The 27,052-nt window shown below is 42.4% G+C and overlaps 1 protein-coding gene across 3 annotated transcripts in view; it reads right to left on the minus strand.

The window, feature by feature from the left end:
- Window positions 1-1,862: 1,862 nt before the first annotated feature.
- Ids (iduronate 2-sulfatase) overlaps window positions 1,863-27,052 on the minus strand; it is a 27,439-nt gene continuing 2,249 nt past the window's right edge. For 2 of the 3 annotated variants that reach the window (XM_008837275.2, XM_008837277.3), the window contains exons 4-9: window positions 24,801-24,889; window positions 21,345-21,545; window positions 19,685-19,855; window positions 13,915-14,041; window positions 9,012-9,185; window positions 1,863-5,607 (exon numbers count right to left, since the gene is read on the minus strand). In XM_008837275.2, the coding sequence (XP_008835497.1) occupies window positions 5,135-5,607; window positions 9,012-9,185; window positions 13,915-14,041; window positions 19,685-19,855; window positions 21,345-21,545; window positions 24,801-24,889 (1,235 nt within the window). In that variant the 3' untranslated portion in view covers window positions 1,863-5,134. The remainder of the gene's footprint in view (window positions 5,608-9,011; window positions 9,186-13,914; window positions 14,042-19,684; window positions 19,856-21,344; window positions 21,546-24,800; window positions 24,890-27,052) is intronic. The other variant, XM_008837276.3, reaches the window with a different exon arrangement.

The raw sequence follows: 27,052 nt of genomic DNA on the forward strand, positions 1-27,052 counted from the left end.
GGCTAATAACCATTCCTAACTGCAGATCCAGGGAATCTGACACTGTTCTGGCTTCTGCAGGCTTTGCACAACACAGGTGCCTGCTTTTGCCTCCCAAGTGCTGGGATTAAAGAAAGGCATGTGCCACTATGCCCGATCAACATTAGCTATATTCTACAGGGTGTGATTCTTAGTGTTGTCAACTTGACAAAATCCAGGGAGATGTACCTCATGGCGTACATGTGAGGGATTTTTGTTGTTGTTGTTGTCTTTTTGAGATGGAGTCTCCATGTAGCCACATTTGGCCTGGAACTTATTATGTAGACCAGGTCGGCTTTAATCTCACAGAGATCCACCTCTCTCTGCCTCCTGTACTGGGATTAAAGGTGTGGACCATCATGCCTGCAAGGATTATCTTGACTATATTAATTGATGTGGGAATACCCTTCATTTCTTTCTTCCCCATGTTTATTAGTTCTTTAAGAATTTCTTATAAGGTATTTTGATCATATTTACACTCTCACTGAACTCCTCTCAGTTCCACCCCCCTTTCCTACCCACCCAACATTATGACATTTTTTTCGAACCCATGGAGTCCAATTTATGCTGCCCACATACTCTTGGGTGTGGAGTTATCCACTGCAGTATGGTTGACCTACCAGGGGCCACACTCTTAAAAAATAAACTGACTCTTCCTCTTCCAGCTATCAATTGTCAAAAGCTGCTTTGCTAGTGGTGGAACATTGCAACCACCTCCTCTCCATGGTGGGATTTTCGCCTGGCTTGAGCATGCACAGGTCCTGTGCATGCTGCCACAAATGCGAGTTCATATGTGCAACCATCATGTTTTGCCTGGAAAATGTCGGGCCTCAGGTTTGCTTTGCTTAGCGGGGGACCTGCTGGCTTCGGGGCAGAGGGTCTGATCAGCAACAGAGTCAAACTCTGGGACCTGTGTCTTCCCAACAGGATGATTTATTTTAGAATTCAGATGGTTTTTATACATCCCAAGGAACTAGCAGTCACGTGGGATATGGCAGTCACATACAAAGATTTAGGGTACAAAGAATTTTACTCAAGGTTATCAATGCCCATCCAGTAATTTATTGGCCACAATGTTTTCTTTCTTAGAGCTAAAAGCATGGTGAACTTTTAGCTTTTAGCTCAGGAGTAAACCTTTAACCTGGCCTAATCTCTTAGCCAGGGATAGCTGAATTATTTGTTCAGGACAAGGAAATGAGCTAAGGGTTGTTGACCAAGATGCTTTCCCACAGAGCAGGGAGCCTGCACTTTTATGACAGGGCTGCTTCCTCCTGCCAGCCTAGCAGCGTTCTCCAAGGCAGGGATTATCAGAGCCACTGTTTTCAGTGCCCTCCCTTTAGCAGAGAATGCAGCCTGGACCTCTAAGTTTTAGGCTCACCTCATCCTAGGGCCTGGCATCCTGGTTTCCTACAGGAAAACACTGTTTCACTGTACTCTTCCATCACCTCTGCTTCCTATAGTGGAAGACCCATCTTAATTGTGGGCAGGACCATTACCTGCCCAAGGACCCTGGACTGTGTAAGTGGAGAAAGTGAACTTAGCACTAGCATGAGCATATTCATTTCTCTCTTCTTCTGACTGTGGATATAATGTGCCAGGTGCTCCGAGCTCCTGATTCCTTGGCTTCCCCATCATGATGAACTGTATGGAACAGTAAGCTGAATAAACCCTTTCTACCTTATGTGGCTTTCATCAGAATATTTTATCACATCAACAGAAAAAAGAAACTAAGAAAGTAGGCTTCTTTCCATCTTTATCATTTTTTACTTTTTCAAAATTTCACACAAGCATACATTACTCTTAGGTGGACAGACAGGGTTAATATAAAAACAAACCACAAAATGTTCAGAGGAAAACAAGTGTTTATTCAGTTTCCATGTGAGGTTTCTTTATGTTTAATAGGAAAACACACGGCGGGGGAATCACACCAGAAACAATTTGTTTGATTACATTAAAAACTGAGAGCCATAACCACACAAATTCATATAGCTAGAAATGTACATGCCCAAATCACACAGAGAGAATGTGGGCTAAGGTCCTAAATAAGCAAAGAGCCACAAGTTAAAACAGGATGCCATTTTCACCTATTGTAGGAGTGCAGTGTTTTGTTTTGTTTTTCTTGGTGTTGTGGTTTTTATTTGTTTACTGGCTTTATTTTATTTTATAAATTTAGTACCCTACAGCAGCAAAAGGATGAGGAGCCAATGGAGACAGTGTTGATAACTTGGCACTGACAGACTATCTGAAGGGAATAATTTGAAATACATAAAGCATTTTACTCACAATGTTGATCACAGCACTATGTGTAATACTGAAAATGTGGAAATAACCTAAATTTCCAACAATTGAAAGAATGTTCAGTAAATTACAATAACTCTACACAATAAAATATATTACCAGCAATATAAAGTATCTTTGCAGAAATCCATAATAACCACACATAATACTTACCAGAGGAAATAAGAACAGAAATTGTATTATAAAGAACATAGGATCATAGAAATGTCAAAAATTCATATTCCCCAAAAAGACAAGATATTAATTGATGATCTCAGAATAACACATTCACACATTTTCTCGCCTTTTACTGCATGTTTTCTAATTTTTCTGTAATTAGCACGTGAATTTTATAAACAGAAAAAATACCATTTAAAAAGTAAAGTAAATACCAGATTCTTTAGAAGTGTTCATTTCGCCTGACAATACAGTCTAGAGTCCCAAAGGCCTCAGCCTCTTGGCAGTGGGGGTGGGGGCGCCAGGCTGTGAAGAATGGCCATGAAGGAACTGGGGCCAAGAAGAGAGGGCACAACCTAGGAGGGCCAGGGAGGCAGGGATTGGCGAGGGAGAGTCAGCCAAGGGAAGGGGCATTGTGGAGCCAGGGAAGACTCTGACTGCTCAGCGGAGGTCTTTCTAGACCCATAGTAGGCACTGACGGTGTTCTCAAAGGGCAGGGTCAAGAGGGATTTTAGGAAGACACATGGATTCCTTTAGGAACAGGGGAGGAAAAAGGAAGGGAGGAAAACTACTTAGGAATGAGAGGAAAAGGAGAGAGGCGATGGCAATGAGAGTGGAGAGGAAGAGGCCAAGGGCCACAGCAAACTCCCTACTCTGTGTCTAAGCCAAACAGAGCTTGCACACCTCAACACACATTCTATGGGCAAATGCAGGGCATAGGTCGCAGTGGGACCTTGCCAGTCTGAGTCAGCAGACCCAACTCCAATCCAGACATAATCTAAGGAAGCTCTGTCCAACAGAACTTTTCTATTATGACACAAAAGTTATGTTTGGCTACTGAGTACTTGAATTATAACAGGATGAGAAATCTTCGAAAACTTCATTTCATTTCAATGAACTGAAATTTAAATAGCCACATAGCCCCAGTGGCTATCAAGCAGACAGCAGCATCAGGCCTACAAGTTCATCAGGTGCAGAATGTGGAAGTGTTTGACACTAAACTGCACTTCTGGAAATAAAATGAGAAAAAAATGAAGTGTATATGCTGTAATCAATCAGGAGCAACAAATGTTTGTAAAATAAAAACCTATATCAAAATTTGTCCCTGTACGTGTGAACTAGGAGATAAAGCTAAAGAAAATGAAAATATGTATGAAGAACTCCTAAGCTAGATTGTGAAAACTACAGTGAATGGAACAAGAGCAATAGAGAAGATAAAGAACAAGGAAAAGCCAAAGGAAATGATCTACAAAAGTCAAAGTTTCCAGAGCAGACAAATTTTGGAATCATGCAGATGAATGGGCCACCAATCCTGAAACACAAATCACTTCTGCTAACACAGTCACTCAGGAAACCATTGTGTTATCATCTACACCTCTTCTAAAGGCCAATTAGTAAAAACAATCTGTCTTAAAAGTAATACCTTGTCTTTCTGTTTACAATTTAATGCATGCAATAATTTAATCTAATTAGCTATTTGCTATATTTTGATGCATAGACATTCACCTTGAAACACCGACACATTTATGAAGGGAAAATTACTAAAATCATTCATTTTGATGCAGGACTAACTATAGGGCATATTTAGAAAGCTGTCGACTACTGATGGTTGATCAGCTTCACGTTATGCACACAACTTGTAAATATTCTGTTTCTTTGAAGAAGCGGTAAACTCCGCTTATTCCTACCACCTGCCTTTCTCTGGTTGCTTTCGTATTTCAGGACTTCAGAACTCAAAATTCTCAAAATACTTTAAACTTCATTAATCCCATATTTCCTTTAATAACCAGTAAAAGTGGAATATTTCTTGCCCCCAGGATAAATGGATATCTGAAATTCTTTAACTAAGAATACTAATACGACTTTGAGGACTGAAATCATGAATGCAGTTACATTTTTAAATGTTTTTTGTTGTGACTAACAACTTTTTAACAGTCATTGAAATCAAGAGTTATATTATCTAGTGGCAAATTATTATCTGGTCCAGAGGGTACTGAAATATTTTAACTGAATTTCTTACCCATCTGCCTCTACTTTAGTAAGCGTTATTTATTATTTAACGATGAAACAACATATCAATCATTTCATGTCTATTTCACTTTTGGATTTTGAAATCTGTAGTCTTAGAAACAAAAGTTGAAGATAGACTTTAAGTAGTTGGTTCTAGAATTATTCATTTCACATTTGAGAAAGAAATGAATCTCATGTTGACACACTGATACATTTTCACTACACTGACCTACATATATATAACAAACAAAATATCCAGGACCTTAGGCTCAAACTTAATTCAACATATGTATACTTTTGAAATGCACTAAATTCTACAAGTATTTCTACAATATAGTATTATGTTTTGTTATCATGGTTTTTATATACAAAGATATGATGTTACTTTGCTTAGTTCAATTTGTACTCATTTAATCACTAAAAAATGAAAGAGTTTAGCCAAGTCTAAATTCAGTTTTCAACCATAAATTGGTAAGGACTGCATTAAAAGGTTTGTCACGTAGTCTTAGGTCAAATTTCTGATGTATGCATTTTTCTTATTTTCCACTGAGGTTGGGTCCAATACTATGGGAAATGAAAACCATTTCTAATGTGCCCTTTCACAAATGAGAAGGGGAAAGGGGATACATGTGCCCTTTATGGCTGGTAAAACTCAAGGCTTCAATGACTGGGGAAGTTCTCCATGCTGGGAATCATTATATACATTGTGATCCTGCAATGGGTCAGAATCCACAAAATACAGTTCCCCTGCATGGATATCAGAAAAGTTAGCCAGAAACTCACCAGGATTGAAGCCAACCCATACAGTATACCTATAGTCTATGGTGCGTATAGAGTAACCCATGATCTTTATATCTTTTAAGTTTGGCTTGTCAGAATTCCACTGAGGGGAATCTGCAGGCCGGGGGTATTGGCTATAGGCAATCAAGTCCCGGGGATTACCATGGAAGTATGGATCCTCTTCCGAGTCATGGAGTTGAAAATACTTCAGAAGTTTCTGGCCTTCCCTACACAGCTCAACATGAAACGATGGAATGGGGCAACGAGGAGGAACTTGCAGTCCTGCAAGTCCAGCAAGTGTGGGGAAGAGAGATACAAGTTCCACAAGGTCCTCAGTGTGCCTGCCTGGAAGAAGAATTGTCAGAGGTGAATGCAGTGCACTACAGAAGCCGTCCCAAACAGGGCTTTGAGTGCCACTCGTTCTCTTGTTTCATTTTGTTTATAACACCTAGTTCTATCAAAAGAAACTCAGAAATGCTACCACCTCAGCACTTCACCTTTCACTGTTTATTCGAAGCAGTAGCAGGATGTAAAATTATGGTGTTTCCAGTCTGTTGGAACATTTACAATTACTTGAACACCAGGCGTGGTGGCCCACACCGTTTATCCCAGTACTCAGGAGACAAAGGCAGGCAGATCTCTGTGGAACTCACAGTGAGTTCCAGGCTGGCTGAGGCTATGGGAAATGCTGTCTAAAAAAAAAAAAAAAAAAAAAAAAACTTCTTGAATTTTGGAAGCAAATAATTGATGCAGGCAAGCTTAAACAATTAAAGCTGTAACCAATAGGTAAAACTCTGTTAAGATTACTTATTTCTAGATATTTACATTTGATTCATCCTTTCTTCTTAATATGGCAAAACACACAAAACATGAAATCACAGTCTTAGCCATTTTTCAGTGGTATTACATGTACTCACCATCACCTCCATAGTCCATTTTATGCCTCTGCCCCCACTACCTCAGCACCTCAGTAACAGCAGACAACAGCTGCCCATTTCTCTACCACCTGCAGCTGGCAAATACCTAGTCTACTTTCTATCATTATGAATTTGATTACTATAGATATTTCACATGAGTGGACTCAGACAACATTTGATCCTTTACGTCTGGCTTATTTAAAAATATTTTATTTATTATTTTTATTTTATGTGTATGCATGTATTGCCTGCATGTAGGTAAGTGCACCTGTGTGGTACAATGCCCGCGGAGGACAAAGACACTGTAGGATCCCCTGGAACTGGAGTCATGGACAGTTGTTAGCTGCCATGTGGGTGTTGGGATTCGAAACTGGGTCTTCTGCAAAAACAGTGTTCTTAACCACTGAGCCACCTCTTCAGGCCCATGTCTGGCTTATTTAACTTAACATAATTTCCTCAGCATGTATCCATGCTATAACATGTGTTGGAATTTTCTTCCTTGAGTTGAAAACTCTTCTACTGTATGTGTATACCACATTGTATACATCCATTCATGGGTGGACACAAAGATTGCTTCCACCTTTTGCCTATTCTGAATAGTGCTGTGATGAACACTCATCTTCAAATTTTTGACTGAATATTTGTTTTCACTTCTGTATGTGCCTAGGAGTGGAATTGCTTAATAATAAGGTAATTATGCTTAACTTTTTGAGGAACCACCAAACTACTATCCATACTGACAATGTATAAGACTTTCAATTCTCCACACACATGTCCTTGTAGTCCATCTAGCTTTACAATCTAAATCCTGCACATGTATTGATTCCTTTTAAAAACTGTTCTTATCTCAGAGCTGAGAGCAGTGGTGCATGCCTGTAATCCCAGCACTAGGGTAGTGGAGGTAGGAAGGTCAGAGTTCATGGTCATTCTTGTTTCTACAGTGAGTTTAAGGCCAGTATGGATTACAAGAGATCTTGTCTGAAAAAGAAAAACCTGATCTTGGATTTGTACTATGCCTCCAGCCTTTCTGTAGAGATAAGAGTTGGCTTTATAAATGCCCAGTATCATTTTCTGAACATTTAATTTTCAATCAAAATAAAAAGGAAATTCATTAAAGAAACGTGTTATTGGTGTTTTTTAAAGATATTTTCCAGTGGAAAAATCTGCCTGATGTTGCCACCTTAACAAACGGATCAAACTAATAATACATCCACCCGCATGGCATTTCCTCTGAATTAAAATATTCCCTGATGGAGGGGCAGGGATGTTCATGAGACTCCAGAGGTAAACAAAACTTCACATGTCTGGGAAGACAGAAACTTCTAAGATTCTGGAAGGCCTCTCCCCAGCTTTGTAGAAGCAATGAACAACTTCTGAAGGAGAAGATTCTGACCATTCAAGCTGTCCAGAAAAGATCTCTTAGACCCGTCGAGCTGCCTGTGAGTTGTGAGTTTATGAGTTGCCAGTCATGTTAGAGTGGGGTTTTTGGTAATACGGCTGCTTTCTAATCATTGCTCTTTCTAGAAGTAACCTCTCAATCAGACACCTTTTATTAAACCCAATAAAAGCTCACTGGTTCACCAAGTTGGACTTGCACCAGAGGGACACCATTGTAACAGTAGAGGACACAACCTCACATGTGTGTGTGTGTGTGTGTGTGTGTGTGTGTGTGTGTGTGTAGCGTCACCCCAGGAAATGGCTCTCACGCACCATTGTAACAGTAGAGGACACAACATCACATGTGTACATTACTGAAAAAAATGTTTACCCTATTGTGAGACACAGCACAGAAAGATGGACCTGGATACTTGCTGAGAAGAATTCTATGAAATGAAGGGGCAATGCGGCCATGTAAGGCCTTGTTAGCCACTGTGAAGACATTAGTTAGTGAGATGGAAGCAAGAAGCTCCTGAGCAGTTCTGCATTTTGGAAGTTTTGTTTTGGGCTTTGATCTTCATTTCTTCAGTGCCAGGGATAGAAATCTGGGCTTTAAATGTGCAAAAAGAAAACTGGATAATATAACCAAACTCAAAGATCCAAAAGGGCCAGAATGATTATCTAAAACCAAAATTAATTTACACAGGAATGAATATAACATACAAGACAGGTGCTAAAGATGAATTAAATTCATGAGCCCAGAAAAGGGGCACCCCAGTTTAGCACAGCTCATGGTGAAAGCATTCTGACAAGAGCAAATGCCATGTGAAGTATACAGTGAATGTCTGAAAATCCACTAGGCAGATAAAGTCAGGAAACAGCTCACAAGAACCCGCACCCATCACTTCACACAAGCAAGAAAAGTATCTGTTTTTGAAGAAATGGTATGAAGAAATCAAAGGAAGCTTGCCCTTCACTACTCAAGCACAGAGCACAATTATCATGGTACATTTTGTACATCCAGTGATTCAGTAGGTCAAGGAGCTCCAAAATGGACAATATGTCCCTCTGTAATGCCTGAGTACCCACCAAAAGTATACTTGTTAAGCACTTAACTCATCTGTTGAGAAGACTCTGCCCCAGCAGTCTACAGCCTCTCCCTCTAAGGTCTGGCATGCTCCTGTCACCTCTAAAACAGCCCTCCCTGCCTTGGGAATGTCACCTGTTTCATTGGTCCCCTGCCCTCCAAAGCTCCCCATGTACAGTGGCCAAGTGAGCTCTGGCTCTGTCATGCCTTCCCAAATCAGAGCATGGGAGGTGTTAAGAAATATATGGCGACTACAATGCTGGGAAGGAAGTCCAACACGCAGCAAGAGGCTACCTGATGAGGTTTTTCACATGGAAACTAAAGGTATTCTTACTGGTTTTGCATTATCACGTCTGTGTATTTTATACCTGAATCCATCAACTCTGAGGTGGGATCAAAAGGACTGCGGTAAGGGAAAAGCTTCTCGCCAGCTCCAGGAAGCGAAGCCGTCCTTCCAGGAACGTAGAACATCAGGGGCACACGGGTAGTGACGTCAAAATTGCTGTATTTCGCCCATTCTCCATGTTCACCTAGAGCCCACCCTGGGCCATAAAAAGTACACAATGAAAGAAAATGAATAATTATATTATGGCTTGTTTACTTTAGATACTATTTCATTTCTCAATGTAAAGGCCAGAGGAAAGCAAAGCTCATCAACCTAAGGATATTTGTCTACGATAACAACAAAAGGGTGATTTCACAGGAATGCTGCTTTATTCAAAGTCACACATCTGTCCACAAAGAAGAAACCTGTAAAAATGAGCATCTTAAATTCCCAGACTACAATATCTTATTTTTTAAATATTTTATTTATTACTGTTATTTTATGTATATGAGTGTATTGCTTGCATGTATGTGTGTGTACCTGTGTCGTGCAATGCCACGGAGGTCAGAAGAGGGCTTCAGACTGCCCTGGAACTGAAGTTAAGGACACTTCGTAGGCACGACGTGGGTGCTGGAATTGAACCCGGGTCCACTGCAAGAGCAGTCAGTACCCTTAACCACTGAGCCATCTCTCCAGCCCCCAATATCTTCTTTTAACAATAAACTAGCAGCCAGGTGTGGTGGCATTGACTTTTAACCCAAGCACTCAGGAGGCAAGAGGCCAGCCTGGTCTACACAGCAAATTCCAGGCCAGCTGGGGCTACAGGGAGACCCTCTCTCACAAATCCAAGCAACTAGCAATTCATATACTCATTTAGTTTTATCTAAGAGCCCCCCCAAATGCCTGTCCTGCCAAAACAGGAATGTTCTCATACTTTGGTGCATAGTAAGCACATACACTCTACTCCACTGCACTGAGGAGGGGAGAACACCTGAATCACAGGGCCTTCCCCCCACACGGTAGTGCTTCTACTTACTACCTTGTCCTGTGTCTGTCTCTTGACTCATGTCACAGCTTTAAGTTCTTAACATTGAGGCTGTACAACCAATGAGCTGTGGAACTTTACATAAAAGGACATCTTGCTCTTTTTAAAGACATATCATACATTCGTGTGTAGACAAAAATTACTTAATAGCTCCTGGCTACATAAATATATTCTTTCATTAGGGTTCTACAGAATTCAGTCTAGGCTGCTGTAGCTAGAAACAAATATGTGTAAAAGAAGAGCACATATCCGTGACCACCCTGAGGGTACAGTACGAGATAGAGAATCTTGACAGGCAGCTCAGAAAGTTGCTGGCTGGGATAAGGACAAGGTCTGAGACGAGAACAAGGCAGCACAGGATGGTCCTGGAAATGAGCTAGAAGACCACCTGAGGTTCTTGTTAAGCTGCAAGCCCCCATCGCCAATCTTGTAACCCCCTAAGCAGATGCTCAGTTGGCATGTTTACCATACAACTTCTTAAACTGTGGGTCATGGCCCCAAATGGGATTATGAAAAATTTTGCAACAGTGAAAGGTTTCTAAATACACAACCACCAACCAAAATTCCTATGTATGATGAATCTAAGGTCTTTCCAAGAGTGCCGAAGCCTACCATATGTGCAACTTCCCTGTGACCTTGCTTCTGAACATACAACTTATGAACCTGACATAAGTTATAAGATGACTGTATGCTATGAAGGACGTGTTTGTACTGTACATACAGAGGTTTCTGCTCTTCCAGAAAAGCAATGCTTTAACAACAGGAAACAAAGATTTATCATATTTTCCCATCATCACTCCACAGCATGAAAGCATCAATTTGGTCTGTCCTTGGATTTGATGTGCTAAAATGTTTCATTTTTGAAAACTGCTGTTTGAATTGTCGGTTTGAGTTTCATTTAAAAAAAAAAAAAAACACTGAATCAGTTTTAGGTTGGTGGGGTGGGGAAAACAGCTTGGAAGATAAGAGCACTTGCTGTGGAACCACGAGGACCTCACCAAATTCATAACCTTAGCACCTACATAAAAAGCTGGATATGGACATGTGTGCCTATAACTCCAGTCTGTGGGCGGTAAGGTAGGAAAGGAGGATCAGTGGGACTTACTGACTGCTAACGCAGCTCCAGGTTTAGTGAGAGACACTGTCTCCAGGGAATAAGGTTGGCAGTGATAGAATAGGACACCCAAAGACCTTCTTTGGTCTCCACACCCCTGCACACTGCATTCATATAATCTACCCCCCACCCAAACACTACACACCCACTGAAAGAAATAAAGAAAAAAATAAAAAAATAAAAAAATAAAAAAATTATAATTTTGGCTTTAGATCAGGATAGAATTTGTAACAATTTCTGAAATAGCCATAAAATATACTTATGCTATATTGTATTATATATTCATGGAAATTGCATATTAGGCATTGACAATTATGAAATCAAAATTTATCAGTCAACTGTGAAAAATGTTGAAAATGCTCTATGTCGTATTTTATATTCCTACACATCTGGAGGTAAAAATTTCTCCAGTGAAAAGAGGTTATGATTGGAAACTATTTAAGAAGCCCTTTCTTCCCAAATCTCTAGCATATCTGACATAGGACATCCCGGGAGGTACTTTGAGATGGACATCTATAATCAACTGCTATTGCCCCAGAGTACAATGAGATCCAGTTTTTAAAAGAGGAAGATGCAAACTGGACATCATGGTACCCACCTCTAATCCCAGCACTCAGTAGACAGAAGCAGAAGGATCTTGAAAATATGAAGCTAAATGGGCTATACAGGGAGTTATAGGTCAGCCTAAGATACATAGCAAGAGCTTGTCTCAAAATGTACTGAAGGAGGGAGGAAGGGAGGGGGGAAAAGAGGAAAAGAAGGAGGATGGGATGGAGGAAGGAAGGAAAAATCAAGACTAGGTGTGGTGTCACATACCTGTAATCCCACTTGGGAGGCAGAGGCAGGAGGTCTGGTGCAATTATGAAAACAGTTTAGGCCATGGAGTGAGACCCTACCTTAAAAAGATAGCAAAAGAAAGGATAGAAGAACATACTGAGATTTAGGGTCTGAATTAGATGACATGACAGATCATCAGGAATATAGGGGGCTGGAGGGATGGTTCAGAAGCTAAGAGCACTGACTACTCTTGCAGAGGACTCAAGTTCAATTCCCAGCACCCACACAGTGGCTAACAACCATTTGTAACTCCAGTTCCAGGGAATCCAATGCCTCCTCTGTCCTCCTTGGGCATTTGCATGACACAGGTGCACTTACACACATGTAGGCAACACACTCATACACAAAATAAAATATTATTTTAAAAAGGAATATGGGAAAAATTACAGCGCTTCCATGTGTAATGAAATAGAATAGACTACTACAAGGGAACATTTACATCTGTGAGGAATGACAGAAAAATGTCTATGACATTAAGTGACAAAACAAGAGAAAGAACACAAAACACAATGAACTGTCTATGATATGCTATACACCATATGCATGGACATAAATAGCACGCAACTAATGGCTGGCAGACAGTGTCCCGTTACTCAACTCTGGAAGGTAGCATCACAGTACAGGGCACGTGGTCCTGCAACAGATGGTCTCTCTATAGGCGTTCTCTATATGGCTTTCTTTTCACAATGAGTACATGTTATAATTTTACTGTTGTTCCATCTCCATCTCATATTTAATCATATAAACTACTTTCCTCGTTCTAGCTGTGTAGTGGAATTACAGCTCTACTTAAGTGGCAATGTTCAGGGACAGTGGTGAGAAGCAGTAGAGTATCTCCATTTATTTCCAAACAATCTGGGGCAGACGAAGTGGGTAAGGGTGAAGAACAAGAATGCCGCTCGTGTCAGTTCTTGTGGCAAACTGTTATTTGATTTTTTGCTCTTGGCAGTGTTGACAGTTTTTAAAATAGGGAAATAGCTTCAGTAGAGATTGGAGTTGAGAAGCCCAGACTCTGAGCAGAAAGAAGAGTGGAGACGGTCGTAGGGATAGGTAAGTCAGATCTGGGAGTCTTGCTGGGCTCTCATGGGATTCTTGTCGATCTTCCCAAGAAAAAGTAAATGTCTTCCAATCCTCAAGGTTAGACATGGGAACTGAAAGGGTTCCCTTAGAGCAAAAAATCTTAACGGGATGGAGAAAAAGAGAAGACAGTAGAATACATGTGGCAAGAAAGCAGAAAGTGGAGAGGCAAGCAATCAGCCAGAGGAGGAGCAGAGGGTACAGCAGAGGAGAGTAGAGGACAGGCATTAATTAGAACAATACATAATGACATATATATTTGAAACTGCTGTAATGAAACCCATAACTGTGTAAGCTAAACTTAAAGATTAATTTTAAAAAATATTAAAGACAGGGCTGGAGAGATGACTCAGTGGTTAAGAGTACTAACTGCTCTTGCAGAGGACCCAGGTTCGATTCCCAGCACCCACAAGGCAGCTAACAACTGTCCGTAATTCCAGTTCCAGGGGATCTGACGCCCTCTTCTAACCTTCTGTAGGCATTGCACAACACAGGTGCACTTATGCACATGCAGGTAACACATACATACACATAAAATATAAATAATAAAATACTTTTTAAATGTTAAACAAAGACAAAATAAAACAAAACAAAATACCTCCTTTACATAAAAGCAAGGTTCCTGCTGAAATACCCAAGAAAAAAGAAATTGTAGTAATCCTGCCCAAACCTGCCTCCATTCTCAAATAGCGAAGACAGAGAGCCTAGAACTACCAAGTAGCTCATAAAAGCACTCCACCATCCATGACTCTGAGTGCTGCTGATTGCACACCAGTGCATGCATTATATATAAAAAATCATTTGTAAAAGCAGGTTTCATAGGAAATTCAAATGCTTTGAGGGACTCACCAGAGAATTTCAAGAAATACTTACCGTGATCAGAGGTGAATGCAATAATTGTGTTGTTGACCAGATGAAGATCATCTAAAGCACTCAAAAGGCGCCCAACCTGAGTATCCAAATAGGACACGGAGGCAAAGTAGCTCTGGCGGATTTTCCGCTGTAGATGAAATAGAAAATAGGAGAGGGGAGGGGAGGGGAGGGGAGGGGATGGGAAGGGAGAGAAGAGAAAAGAAAGGAGGGACGGAGGGAGGGACGGAGGGAGGGGAAGAAATGGGAGGGCAATTTCAATTGCCTTGGCATAGAGAAAAACATCTACCTGACCATCTCATCCACTCTCAGCCCCTCCCCCTATGACCTTGATGATGTTTTGAGCCTAAACCTAGCAGTCTTTTCCGTACTGTCTGCATCCCTTTGCCTGCAGCAGCCAACCAAACAATCTGTACAGCTAAACTAACATGTTTCAAAGCAAACCGGCTTTTGCTTCAGGGCGCAGATCATGGCAGATGGATGTCACTGTCCCTTTTGGCCTACTTTGCATATTCTGTCCAGTCCCTGTAAATGAACATGTACACAGAAACTGATCCTTTCACACTTGTGTGCCCAGAGTTGCAACATGTTCTGATGAGGGGTGTGCCAAAGAGACCATTCAGCTGCATTAGTGCCTCTGGGTAGCTTGAAACACTAGAAACTAGCTCATCCATGGATGACAGAAATCTGAAATCAGGCATTATTTTTTTTTTATCTTTTTGAGACAGGGTCTCCCTACAGACCAATCTACCCTGGAACTCACTGTGTGGACAAGGATGGCCTCTATCTCACAGAGATCCACTTGCCTCTGCCTCCCAAATGGAATTCACAGTATTGAGTGTGTTGTCTCTGAAGCCTGGAGCTGCTTCCTTGGCTTGCAGCTGTCATTCCAATCTCTGCCTCCAACTTCACATCTTCCTGTGTCTGTTTCTGCCTCTGTCCTCCTCACCCCACCTCATTCCCATCAGGACACCAGCCTATCACGATGGCTTCATCTTACCCGACTATATTGTCAAAGACCCTATTTCCAAGTCAGGGTACATTCTGAGCTATAGGCGTTAAGACTTCAATTTATCTTTTGGGAGGATACAAATTAACTCACAGCAATGACCCTGCCTTTCCTCTGAATTTCATAACCCAGCAACAAATGACAGTTGCTTAACTTTAAGGATCATGGCTATCAAGTATCAACTCATTGGTAACAATCTTTCAGCAAGTGACAAAGCCATGGGGACCAGGAGAACCATCCAAGTGCCTAAAGCCAAGAGGGACTTTAGGGACTGCCAGTCCATACCCTCATGTAAAGGAGCCATCATCCATTCCTGCTGATACCCCATCCTTGTTCACAGCCTTAACACAAAATATGATAATGGCAATTATTTTTACTCCCCCACACCCCTAAGTGGTGAGAAGCAAGATAGCCACTTATCAGATCAGCCCCATCTTCTGCCACCCTCTGGGCCCTGCCTTATCAGCTGGATCAGTCAGCTGCTTCTTCTCTACTAAGATAAGGACTGTCAGGAGACTTATCCCTTCCTCTGTTTGCAGTGATACAATCTATGCTTACAGAAGGATTATGATGAAGCTCTACTTCTTTATACTTTTTAGTAAATCAAGTTTTCATTCTGGAACTTGGAGAACTTAGTCCTCCTGGGGATCAAGACCTCTCCTGCTGATGTTAGCCCACGGAATGAAAAGCAATAAGAAGATACACAGTTGTCAGCCCTAAAGCAATAGGACAAAAACACAGAGATAAGAAAACATGCACATTATTAGAGAGAGCCAGGGTTGAGACAGGTGACTGAACCCTCACATTGGCCTGAAGAAGTCTGGGAAGGCTTCACAGAGGAGTTCCCACTGCAATCATGCAAAGCTAAGAGACTCAAAAATAGCAGCTGTAATGCATACAAGTGTGCAGTCCTGACAGAATAGGTCATGCTCAGAGCTATGCAGTAACATGGGAGGACACACCAAAACAGCAGGTTAGGGCCAGATGACAGACTTGGGAGGTCTTTCCAAGAAGGAAATGGAATTCCCAGGCTGTAGGCCAAGGGAGTCACTTCAGTCTTTCAAGGCATGGAGATGTTGTAATCTAAGCTGCAGTGTAGCAAAAGTTCTGTGTGACAGTAACTCAGATTCTAGGGTCTTTAGACAAAATAGCACTAGGCCACTGTTGGCAGCTACAAAGTACTCAACAGACTTGCTGAAAGAGAAAGAAAGCAGAAAGGGATAGTATGTATGCCTGTAGTCTTGGCACTTCGAAAGCGGAAGCAGAAGGATTACCACAAGTTCTAGGCCAGCCTGGATGACACAGCAAGTATCAGGGCAGCCAGGGCTACAGAAAGTCCCTGTCACAAAGCAAACAAAAACCCAGAAAATTCCAGGCTGGAGAGGTGGCTCAGTAGTTAAAAGCACTAACTGCTTTTGCAGCAGACTTGGGTTTGGTTCCCAACAGCCACATACCTACTGAAAACCATCCTTAACTCCAGCTCTAGGGGAACTTGCATGCATGCAAGGAAATACTCATGCACATAAAGTAAATAAATAAACTGAAAAACAGAAACTTGTTTTAAAAAACAAGATTCACAGCCTGGTGTGGTGGTACACACCTTTAGTCCCAGCACTTGGGAGGCAGAGGCAGGCAGATCTCTGTGAGTTTAAGGCCAGCTTGGTCTACGTTGTGAGTTCCAGGACAGCAAGGGTTCTAAGGAAGACCCTGTCTCAAAAATACAAAAAAAAAAGAAGATTCACTGAAGTGGTCAGGGAAGTCATGCTAAGAGGATGGGTAGATCTAAGAGGAATTTGGAGTAGTACCTGCTTGAGCAGGTATGGAGATAGCCAAGGAGCATGGCATAGGAATAAGATAAGAAACCCAAGGGGGATAAGTCTCACATTCACCGATGGCATGATTTGCTGGCATGTGGAAGGAGTGGATGCAGTAGAGGAGAAAGGAACAAAGGCAGGGGAGCGAGGCCTCTACAGTCATCCACCTGGGGATAGCTACAAGAAGTTAGACATGCGTGTCTCACAATCAGGAGAGAAGCTTAGGCTCCTACTCTGAGATTAATTTTCCAGCAGGGCTCAAATGAAGCTCACTAGGGAGAACGGGAAGAGAGGAGAAGGTAGGGACCTAAAACAGACAAAGGGACAGAACCTAAGTGGGAGCCACAGGAGGGCCCTACCATGGAGACTTGGAATAGAGGGGAACCCAGAAATGCTGGCAAGGGAGCCCAGGAGGTTGACAGTGCCAGAAAGATTGGAGTTGGTCAACAAACAGAAAGCAGAACAGATCTCAGGGAAGATCAAGACTGAGAAGATCAATTCTGTCAACCAGGTCAGGGCCCACCCAGGTGACAGAACTCTTAGTGAGCCAGGTAGACAGAAGCACACGCAGAGAGGGATGAAGAACAAATGGACAAGGAATGGATGCAGCCAGAGCGGGCCACTCTTCATTGCCCTTGAAGGGTGATGAGGAAGCAGAGCACAAAGAGAGGAGAAACAAGCAGAGGTGAGGGGTGTGCTTTCAAAGATGGAAAGACACGAGCAGACAAAGAGCCTGCTGAGAACATCAGTCAGAAGAAGGATCACAATAGATAAGAGAAGAGCTCAGCAGGGCAGCTGAGAACCTCTGCTTGGCAGCACTACCAGTTTTGTCCAGCAGCTCTCCTGGCTGGACTGTCTCATGATCACGGTATTGCAAACTGACAAGTATGCTGTAGAGCTGGCAAGAACAGGGAGGGGCCTGCCATGGGGCCTTTGTAATTGAAGGGAGGCACAGAGCCAAGAGCCCCATCCTCCTGATAGAGGGGGCAGGGAGGCAGTGAGAGTGTGAGGCAAGGAGGAAGTAGGAAGGAGTCATGACCAGGTCTGTGACCAAGGAGGTGCAAGTCTAAGCATAACTGGGAGGGTCAAGGGAGGAGTGAGGTAGAGCTCAGAACAGACATCCAGAATTGCCACAGGCCAGAGAGCAGGGCTCTGTTCCACAGGAGATGAGGGTGGAACCTCATGCCCATGCAAGCTCAGCAAGGTGGCTCTCTGGCTCATGCTGTCCACTGTGTCCAATGGCTAGCAGTGTGAGGACAGGACTCAGAGCTTGAAGGAGATCACACCACACAGCTGGCACTGGTCCCATACACGTTCATGTATTACCCACACTCCTCACTGAAAACCTTAGGTCACTATTCTCTCAGAAAATCTTTACCTGTTCTACTTCCATTTGACAAGGAAAGTGAAGCTCAGTGCGCGCTAGGGGTGGTACAGTTACTTGACAGAGGTCATGCACCTGACATGAGTAGAAAGTGAATTCAAAACAATTCTGTTCCTAACTGACGAAAGCAACCACAGGACTTTGGAGCATCCATGGGGCTGAACCAGCTCCACTTGGCACCAATTCTGTGCCCCACCAAGTTGCACAGCTCTCTACCTACACTTTCATCTGACAACAATGTGGTAGGTTCTCACCCAGCCCACACACATATGCTTACATACCTTCCTGACACCCACGCCATTGCAAAGGAGCATTCTAAGTGACTGTCACTAAGCATTCAGTCAGGTGTAGTCAGCCCCATAGCCTTAATTCAAATCATCTTGTCATCAGACCTGGCAACCCAAAATCCAGGAACAAACATATAAAATGCCACATCTGTTGTTTAATAAACTCTCATGACTGCCATTTGAAACTCAAATATCTGGCAGTTGTGAAGAATGCACCTCCTCACCTCTGAACTCTGGCTATATAATCTCAGGGGTCAAACACGTTTGCACAGCAAATGAAACTTTCATGTGTTGGACTTGCTTCATTTTAAATTCTATTCTTCTGTAGCAGTTCACAAACCATCAAGTGCACCACAATTACATGGTATGTTTTTGAAAAAAAAAACGCAGCTTCCTGGGCCCCCTCTTTAGCTCCTGGGCTGGGAATACAGATCAGTGCTAGGGCACTGTTTAGCATATATGAGGTTCAATCACCAATACAAAAGAAAGAAATAGAAAAAGAAAAGAAAAAAAAGGATGCCTGTATGTTTAGATTTGCTTCGAAAATCTAATAGAGACAGTCCAAGGAACTTACTTCTACCAAGTACCACCTGCTTCTCAGCATTCATTTGGTCAGACTTCACAAAGAATGTGGCTTAGCATATCTTTTCTACTCATGTGGGGGATAGACTTGGGGATGAAGCAACATGATTAAATGACAACTCTAAGGTTGTTCTGCCCCCATATCACAGTAAAGGGATATCAGGCATGACAGCTGACAGTAACGGCCATAATGGCACCCCACTGCCCTCTGTACCAAAACCCACCTCATTCAGCAACCCTAAGAGTGGCAGATGCCACCTTGGGCTTCCCCACAGAGGACCTGAAAGTAGCAGTAAAGTGAGAATGTGGGGCTTCTAGACAGCTGTGGGCTTCCTATTATTAATGAGCTGTCACTGACATTAATCCCCATGAGTTAGGGAGATTTACTCAAGCTATATCCCCACCTCTATGCCTGCCTGCAACAAGTCACCAACTCTCTGGATGTTTCCTCCTCTGGAAGCTGAGGCACATAGTATAGCCCCTGTCAATACCAATAGAATCTCAGCACCCAAAGTTTCACACAATGTCCTGCACAAAGGTTTTGTTTGTTTGTTTGCTTGCTTGCTTGCTTGTTTGTTTGTTATTTTTGAAACAGGGTCTCCCTATGTAATCAGGTTGGCCTTGAAGTCACAAGTGACCTCATCAATAGCATCACACAATCAGAGCCTGATACATCTGCAAACAATATCACAGGTACCTGAAAGTCTACAGGAATTGGACCATATGGCACACTGATGTTTAAAGCTTGGACATCTTCCCGTTCCCTGATGTCCATCCACGGGTTGTAAGCCACACGGGGTAGGCCATCAGGGACCTGGGGATCAGGAGCCAGGGTAATGTTTTCCAAGGGATACAACTTCTGAAATTCCTAGGTAGGAAAAAAAACACACAAAACCACAAGGTTGTCATTCATTTGACAAAGGCACAAGCCTGCCTTTTCTAGATGCCTATGCTGAATTTGAAAGGTAGCTCACTAATGGTCCCCAGGTATTCACCTTCCCTACCTGATCCCTGCATAATGTCACCCTCATAAAATGCCAACAGCAATGAAATCCTAAAATTTGTTACCTACTAAAAGCAACAATTGCTCTCTTCCCTCACAAACAGATGACCTCCTGTTTGTCTCCCCACTTTACTCCCAATATACAAAGGTGTGACAAGGTATGGTAGATTCCTCAGTTTCAGTGTGTCACTAGAAGTCACAGGGCTCAGCATAAGGTCACATTTATAGTGATCCCTTAATACAGTGAAAGAATTGCAAACAGAATCAGCAAAGAAAAAATGAATCTGAGGCAAAATCATGAGGAAACCAGTGACAAGCTTCCGGAGTCCTTCCCTAGGAAATTCACACAGGATGCACTTGATTGCCCCAGGTAGGTAAATGACAGTACATGTAACATGCTTCCAAATAGGCAAGCTCATTAAAACTGCAGCACGCAGTTTTGACATGGGGCCCATTATGTAGGCACTCTGCCTGCTTCATTACAAAACTCCAAGCTCCTAGAAGGAAAGCAGTGATTCAGCATACACCATTATGTTTGCCAAAACCACTCAGGCCCTCCCCAAATCAAAGTTCCAGATGCCAGACAAGGGCCAGCCTTGTAAACAGACCTCTGAAAGATTTGCATCTAGGCAGCTCTGTGGGCGTTTTTGTGGAAGTCTCACAAGCTTCTTCCACGGTGGCTGAGAGTTTCTGATAGGATGGCAAGATTCCCTAAGGCTCATCAAACAAGGTAGATGCACCATCAAAGAACATACCTCCTAGTCTGTACTCTCATTTATAACCAAGAGATAGCCTTTGTGAAGTGAAAAAGCTAGGCTGCTTGGGCCCAGGGAAAATATGACAGGGAAAACCTGAAAAAAAAAGATTGGACTACACATTCTAAATGACATAAACAATATAGGATCTGATGTTCTAACAAGCAACAGAGTGTTCTGTGTCCACAGGGTCCAATGTGACAGGCTCAGGGAAGAAAGTCAACAAAGGAGGCTTCATAGCTCCTAGGATTGTCTCCCAAGAACCATCCATTTTGGCTTCTAGTGGCTATTCCTCCCCTCTGCATGATGATATCATTATTCAACCCCATTAGCACACTAAGGTCAGGCAAAGGAAATCAAACGTCTACTAGGGGAACGAAGAAAGCCAAGCATTTCTTACGAGATTCTTGCACACCCCAAGACTACTTCAGATCCTTGAACTTTGACTCCCATCATTCTACTAATTGCATTAGTGCCCATTCCGCATCCTTGATGACTGAAATGGCAGAATATGACCACCTTCCCTACACAAACGCCTCTCTCAACAAGCACCATAACCATCATGGCTGCACTGGATCAATCCTCAGCCAGTTATTCACCTTGGGGTATCTGAAGGGGATGTGTGGCTTGTGATACCCAACAGCGAGGAAGAAAGGACTAGTTGATGTTTTCATCTTTTCCAGTAATCGTATGGCTTCCTCGGTACTCTGCTTGTCAGGCAGGGTGCCCTCGGGTACATCTGCCATATCCACAGGGCAAAGCAGGTTGGCATGGAGTTCTCCGTCTTCTCCCCTACATGTCTTTCAAAACAATTATCATCAGTATTTTAAAGGTGATATATACAAGTCATGACAGTGACACACAGATTAAACAATACCACCCAGCCCCAGAGGTGTTAAGTTAGAGCAAGCAGGCAAATTAACAGGAGAAATGAACCTGTTTGTTCTTTCCTCAAGCAGCGTTAGAAATCCACAGCATTCAGCTTTGTGTTGTGAATCCTGTCTCCAGGCCGGAACTAATTAAAGGGTATCCAAATAAACTAATTATCAAAAACATTCTCAATAATAAAAAATACGGGGCTATGGAGAGAGCTCAGAGGTTTAGAATACTTGCTGTTCTTGCAGAGGACCTGGGTTCGGTTCCCAGCATCCACACAGCAGCTCACAACTTTCTGTAGTTCTAGTTTCAGGCCTCTATGGGTATTGCATGCATGTGGTACACTGAGGTACAAGCAGGCAAAACACTCATACAGATAAGATAATTTTTTTTTTTAAAAAAGCATGTCAGTTGAAGATGGGCAAATAATTTAAAACATGTTTCTCCAAGGAAATTATAAAAATGGCCAATACAGCACCTGTAAATATGCATAACATCATTAGTCATTAGTAAATGTCAATGAACATCCCTATAAAATACCACAGAGATCCCATTAAGATGGCTATAAGTCTTTTTTTTAAATATTTTATTATTTTTATTTTATGTGTATGATTGTAAGTGTACCCATGTTGTGCAATTCCCACAGAGGTCAGAAGAGGATTCCCCTGGAACTGGAGTTATGGCCAGTTGTTAACTGCCATGTGGGTGCTGGGAATCGAACCCAAGTTCTCTGCAAGAGCAGCTAGTGCTCTTAACTGCTGAGCCATCTCTCCAGCCCCAAGACGACTATGTTAACTGTGGAAAATAATAGGTATTGGCAAAGATGTAGTGACCTCAGAAGCATCAGGCCAAATGAAAGAAGCTACAGAGAAATGCACACGGATCTTATGAATGAATCTACTTGTATGAATTGTTCAGATCAGGCAAATCCACATGTACAGAAAGTAAAACAGTCATTACACAAGCTGGAGATTGAGAGGAAGTAGGGAATGGATCATGATGGGTACAAATTTCTTCAGGGGTGATAAAAATTGCCTAAAGTTAACTTTGGTGATGGCTACAGAGCTGAATATTCTTAAAAAATTCTGAATTGTGAACCTTAATTTGAAGATTCTTATGTAATGATAGTTATACTTCAAATTAAAAGAAAATAACAATTCTCTTAATTTCAAAGAGAGATTAAGACTTCTGACAGAATCCCCAGTTAGGTTGATAAGGAGAAAGTCCTTGGAATCTCCAGCTCCTCAGCATGAATCAAAGCCCCCTGTTTTGTTTTTCAAAATGTCCATACCGACCACAAGGCAAAAATCTGTTTTGAGCATTTTTTCTATGTGACAAAGACCCAGGTTTTGGGTGAGCTACTGCTCCATCCCAAAGGGTGATGTCCTTTCAGAGACTGCCTTGACCACCCCAACACTGGGCACAGCAAACCAGTGCCTGCCTCAGACCACTTGCTCTCCCTCCATATACATATGACTTTGAAGACTCCAGGGAGACTTTGTACAATAAGATCCACTACTCTGAGAAGGAATGGGGGTGAGAGAAAAGAGAGCAGAGTGACTGCCATTTCTAAGTGAGGCCACTAAAAAGTAGCAAGACTGGAGCTGAGGATACAACTCTGGGGGATGGAGCCCAGGGGAACACTTGCCTAGCATGTAGAAGGCTTTGGGGGATCAATCCCTAAGTGGGAATGCGAAAATGGAGGAAAAGGCGGAGAAGAGGAGGAGGAGAGGAGAGAGGGCAGAAGGACAGGGAGGGAAGGGAAAGGTGAGGGAGAAGGGAGGATAAAACTTTGAGGTGAGGGTCTTCCAATCTCATTCTGCTTCTACTCATCATAGACCAACGTCAGAGCCCTCATCTCCAATATGGATTATCTCCAGAAACCTCAAAAAAAAAATCATTTCTTCATTCTCCAGCTGATTTTGTTTCTTAAATGCAGGTTTTAGTTTCACTTCTATGTTAGGGATTCCTTAAAGCCAAGATTTACTTTCTTTATATATGTTTTCCCCATAATGCTCTGAAATATTAATATCCCTATCAGAGTTCTCAGAAGTTGAACATATGCACGAGGCTAAGACAGACAGAGAGCATGCTGTCCTCCCATTCTAGGCTGAGGTCACTAAAGTTGAGGTTTTCCTTCTCCTATGTCTCAGAATCTACAATCTTCAGCTCAGAGCCTCACCAAGAGTGACTGAGCACCAAGGATCCATTAAGTGAGCTGGACACACCACTGCTTATGATTATGATTTTATTATTATTTGTGTGTGTGCATGTGCATATTTGTGTGTGTGCCAGTATACATGGGGAGGTGCATGGGAAAGCAGAGGTCAACCTTGGATGCTGTTCCTCAGAAGCTGTCCACAGTGCTTTTGGAGACAATGTCTCTCACTGGAACATGGGCCTCACCAATTAGAGTAGGTTGGCAGGCCACCAAGACCCATGGATCTGCTTGTCTGCCCAATGCTGGGATGACAAGTACATGCCACTGTGCCTGACTTTTCATGGGTGCTACGTATTGAACTCAGGTCCTCTTGTTTCTTCAGGCAGCACTTCACCAACTGAGCTATCTCCCGACCCCAACTTAAGGTTTTACAAGATACATCCCATCAGTCAGGCATGTTGGCACATGCCTGTACTCCCAGAAGCACTAGTGAGGCTGAGGAAAGAAGATTACAATTTTGAGGCCAGCTGGATCTTCATAGCAAGTTCCACAACAGCCTGGACTACATCAAAAAATCCGAGAAAATCACCCGCTGCTCCCATCAAACCTAATGCTAAAGACTGTAACAGTTATTTCTATAGACATTAGAACAGGTGAAAGCCACAAATATCATAGCGTAACCTGCTTAAAATAATATTCAGGGCTAGAGAGATGGCTCAGTGGCTAAGAGCACTGGCTTTTCTTGCAGAAGACCCAGGTTCAAATCATCGCACCCATGGTGGCTAACAACCATCTGTTAACTCCAGTTCCAGGGGATCCGATGCCCTCTTCTGATCTCAGTAGGCACTGCATGACACAAGTGCACTTATACACATACAGGCATAAAACTCATACACATAAAATAAAAATAAATAAATGAATTAAATTGTATAAAAAGAGTATCTAGTGCATATAATAGTTCATTTGCTAGACAAGAAACTGTTTCCTCCTCAGACTAGTGGACCTTGCAGAGCCTTACCTTAGTGTTTTCATATTTCTCTGAGGAAGGATGATAAGGTGCAAAAGACCAACTATATGGAGAATCATCACTGTGATTGGAAGATATACCTTGAATGAGGGGAAAGGAAGTTGTTAAATAAAACATAAAAAGTCTTTCAAAACCCCACGCCCAAATTAAAACCAAGGAAGTATACAAGTAAACCCTCTTGGGCCCTCAGTTTCCACACCTATAAAATCAGCAGCTCAAGCCAGATAATATGTTCCCACTAAGACCAGCTGTCCAGGTCACCATTGCAGTAGCGAGCATCTAACTTCGCAATCCCTAAGCCCTGGGACTTTGTACTAAACACTTTATCTATGGAAGAGTTCAAAACGGCAAGATCAGCCAACCCAGTATAGCAGTGCAGTTCCTTAGAGCACAGACTAGAGACTGTCCCAGAAAAGGCTTTGGCACTGCCCTGAGACAGGTGAGTATACAGAGGTTCTAAGAAGTCCATGCTTGGCCAATGGCAATCTGAGAGATGAGTGAACAAGGACTCAAACCCATGCCTTCAGCTCCAAGTTCAAGAGCTCAGTTGTGAAGCATAAACCTATCCCAAGGCTTAGTAGTTTACAGTCTACCTGGGAAAACGAATATCAGCAGGAGACACCAAGGAAGAAATAGCAGATGTCAAGAGCACAGAAGTGTCCTGTATGTAAAGGGTCCCTAAGACATGGAGAGCCTAGTCCCTAAGTCCATTCATCACAAAGAAGGAGGTCAAGAAACACTACTCAGGCCTGGTTTGGTTACTATTTCCAAAATATGATCTTCTGTTTTCATTTCCTCTTCCAGAAAATCATTACTTCCTTCCAGATGCCCTCAGGCAACAGGCACTGTAAGTGCTAAACTTCAAAAAATTCAAGTGTCATCCAGCTTTAGCCTGCACAGTATGATTCCTGATATATTTACCTGCAAATCAGCCTGGAATAGCCCAACTGACTGTTACTAAACCTGGAACGCCAGCTACATTCCCAAAGAAAGCTGCTAAGCCTACCAGCTACAACCAGTGTGCAAAGGACTCTTCAAAACACCAAGCTGTCTCTTGTGATGATAAGTACTACCATATTTTCAACACATTTTCACATTCCTGAATAACCACACTGAGATGTTCCCCTGGTGGGGCATCAAGACAAGTACAGCCCAGCTTCCCAGGTAAGAAATTTGAGACTGAAAAAACATAAGCAATTAGCCAAAGTCAGCCACATGACTAAGTGGCAGAGCTGTTTATGTCAGTGAAATGCTAAAATGACCTGAACTGAAGAATGTTATGCCACATTACTGTGTTGTCATTAAAAATGAGTTGCTAGTCGGGCATGGTGGTACACGCTTTTAATCCCAGCACTTGGGAGGCAGAGGCAAGTGGATCTTTCTGAGTTCAAGGCCAGCCTGATCTACATAGTGAGTTTCAGGACAGCTGGGGCTATAGGAAGATCCTGTCTCAAAAAGACAAAAAAAAATGAGTTGCTATGGAGAGTAACACAATAGGTAAATGTTTAACTCAGGATATAAAGCCATAAACACAATAAATCAGAAAAATATTATGTGCAGAAAACAGGTAAGGCACATTGATGAAGCTCTCCACAGGGTGGAGCAAATACAGATTTAGGTTCTTTATATTTTTTCTCTCCATTCTTGAAATTGAGTAATTATGAGATTCTTCTATAACTTCTTCAACTGTTGTCTATGCATCCAAATGCTTCTCATTTTCAAAATAAAGACAACCAGTGCATTGGGCAGGGTTCAAGGCCAGAACTTGACACCGTAGGTAACAGCTTATTTCCTCCTTCTGATGTTATTCACAGACTAAGCGGCAGCAAACTGTAGTCTTTTTACTGGACCTTGGTCCACGCACTAGCTCTGAACATTCAAGGTCCTCAGATGTGGTTGTCTTACCCCCACCTTTACACACAGGCAGCCTGCGGGGCACAGGTCCTGCCCAGAGCTGGATTCACACAAGCATTGGCTTTCTGACAGCCAGTATACCTCCAACCCAAGTAGCTAAACGAGTTCCACAGCATGACCACTGGCTTCTAAAGAAAACCAATTTCTTTCTATCCTTTTTCACTTTGGGTGTGAACATGAAGTCAGGTTAGGAAGTAAACAACATGGCATTCAGCCTGCCAGAAAAAAAAAAAAAAAAAAAAAAAACCGGAAAAAAAACCCCAACCCAAAAAGGGATTGCAGCACCACGGCACGAAAAAAGAGAGCCCGGGGTTGGGGAATAACACCGC

This window comes from Nannospalax galili, unplaced genomic scaffold (genome assembly GCF_000622305.1).
Source record: "Nannospalax galili isolate Female #2095 unplaced genomic scaffold, S.galili_v1.0 scaffold198, whole genome shotgun sequence".
Taxonomy (NCBI): Eukaryota; Metazoa; Chordata; class Mammalia; order Rodentia; family Spalacidae; genus Nannospalax; species Nannospalax galili.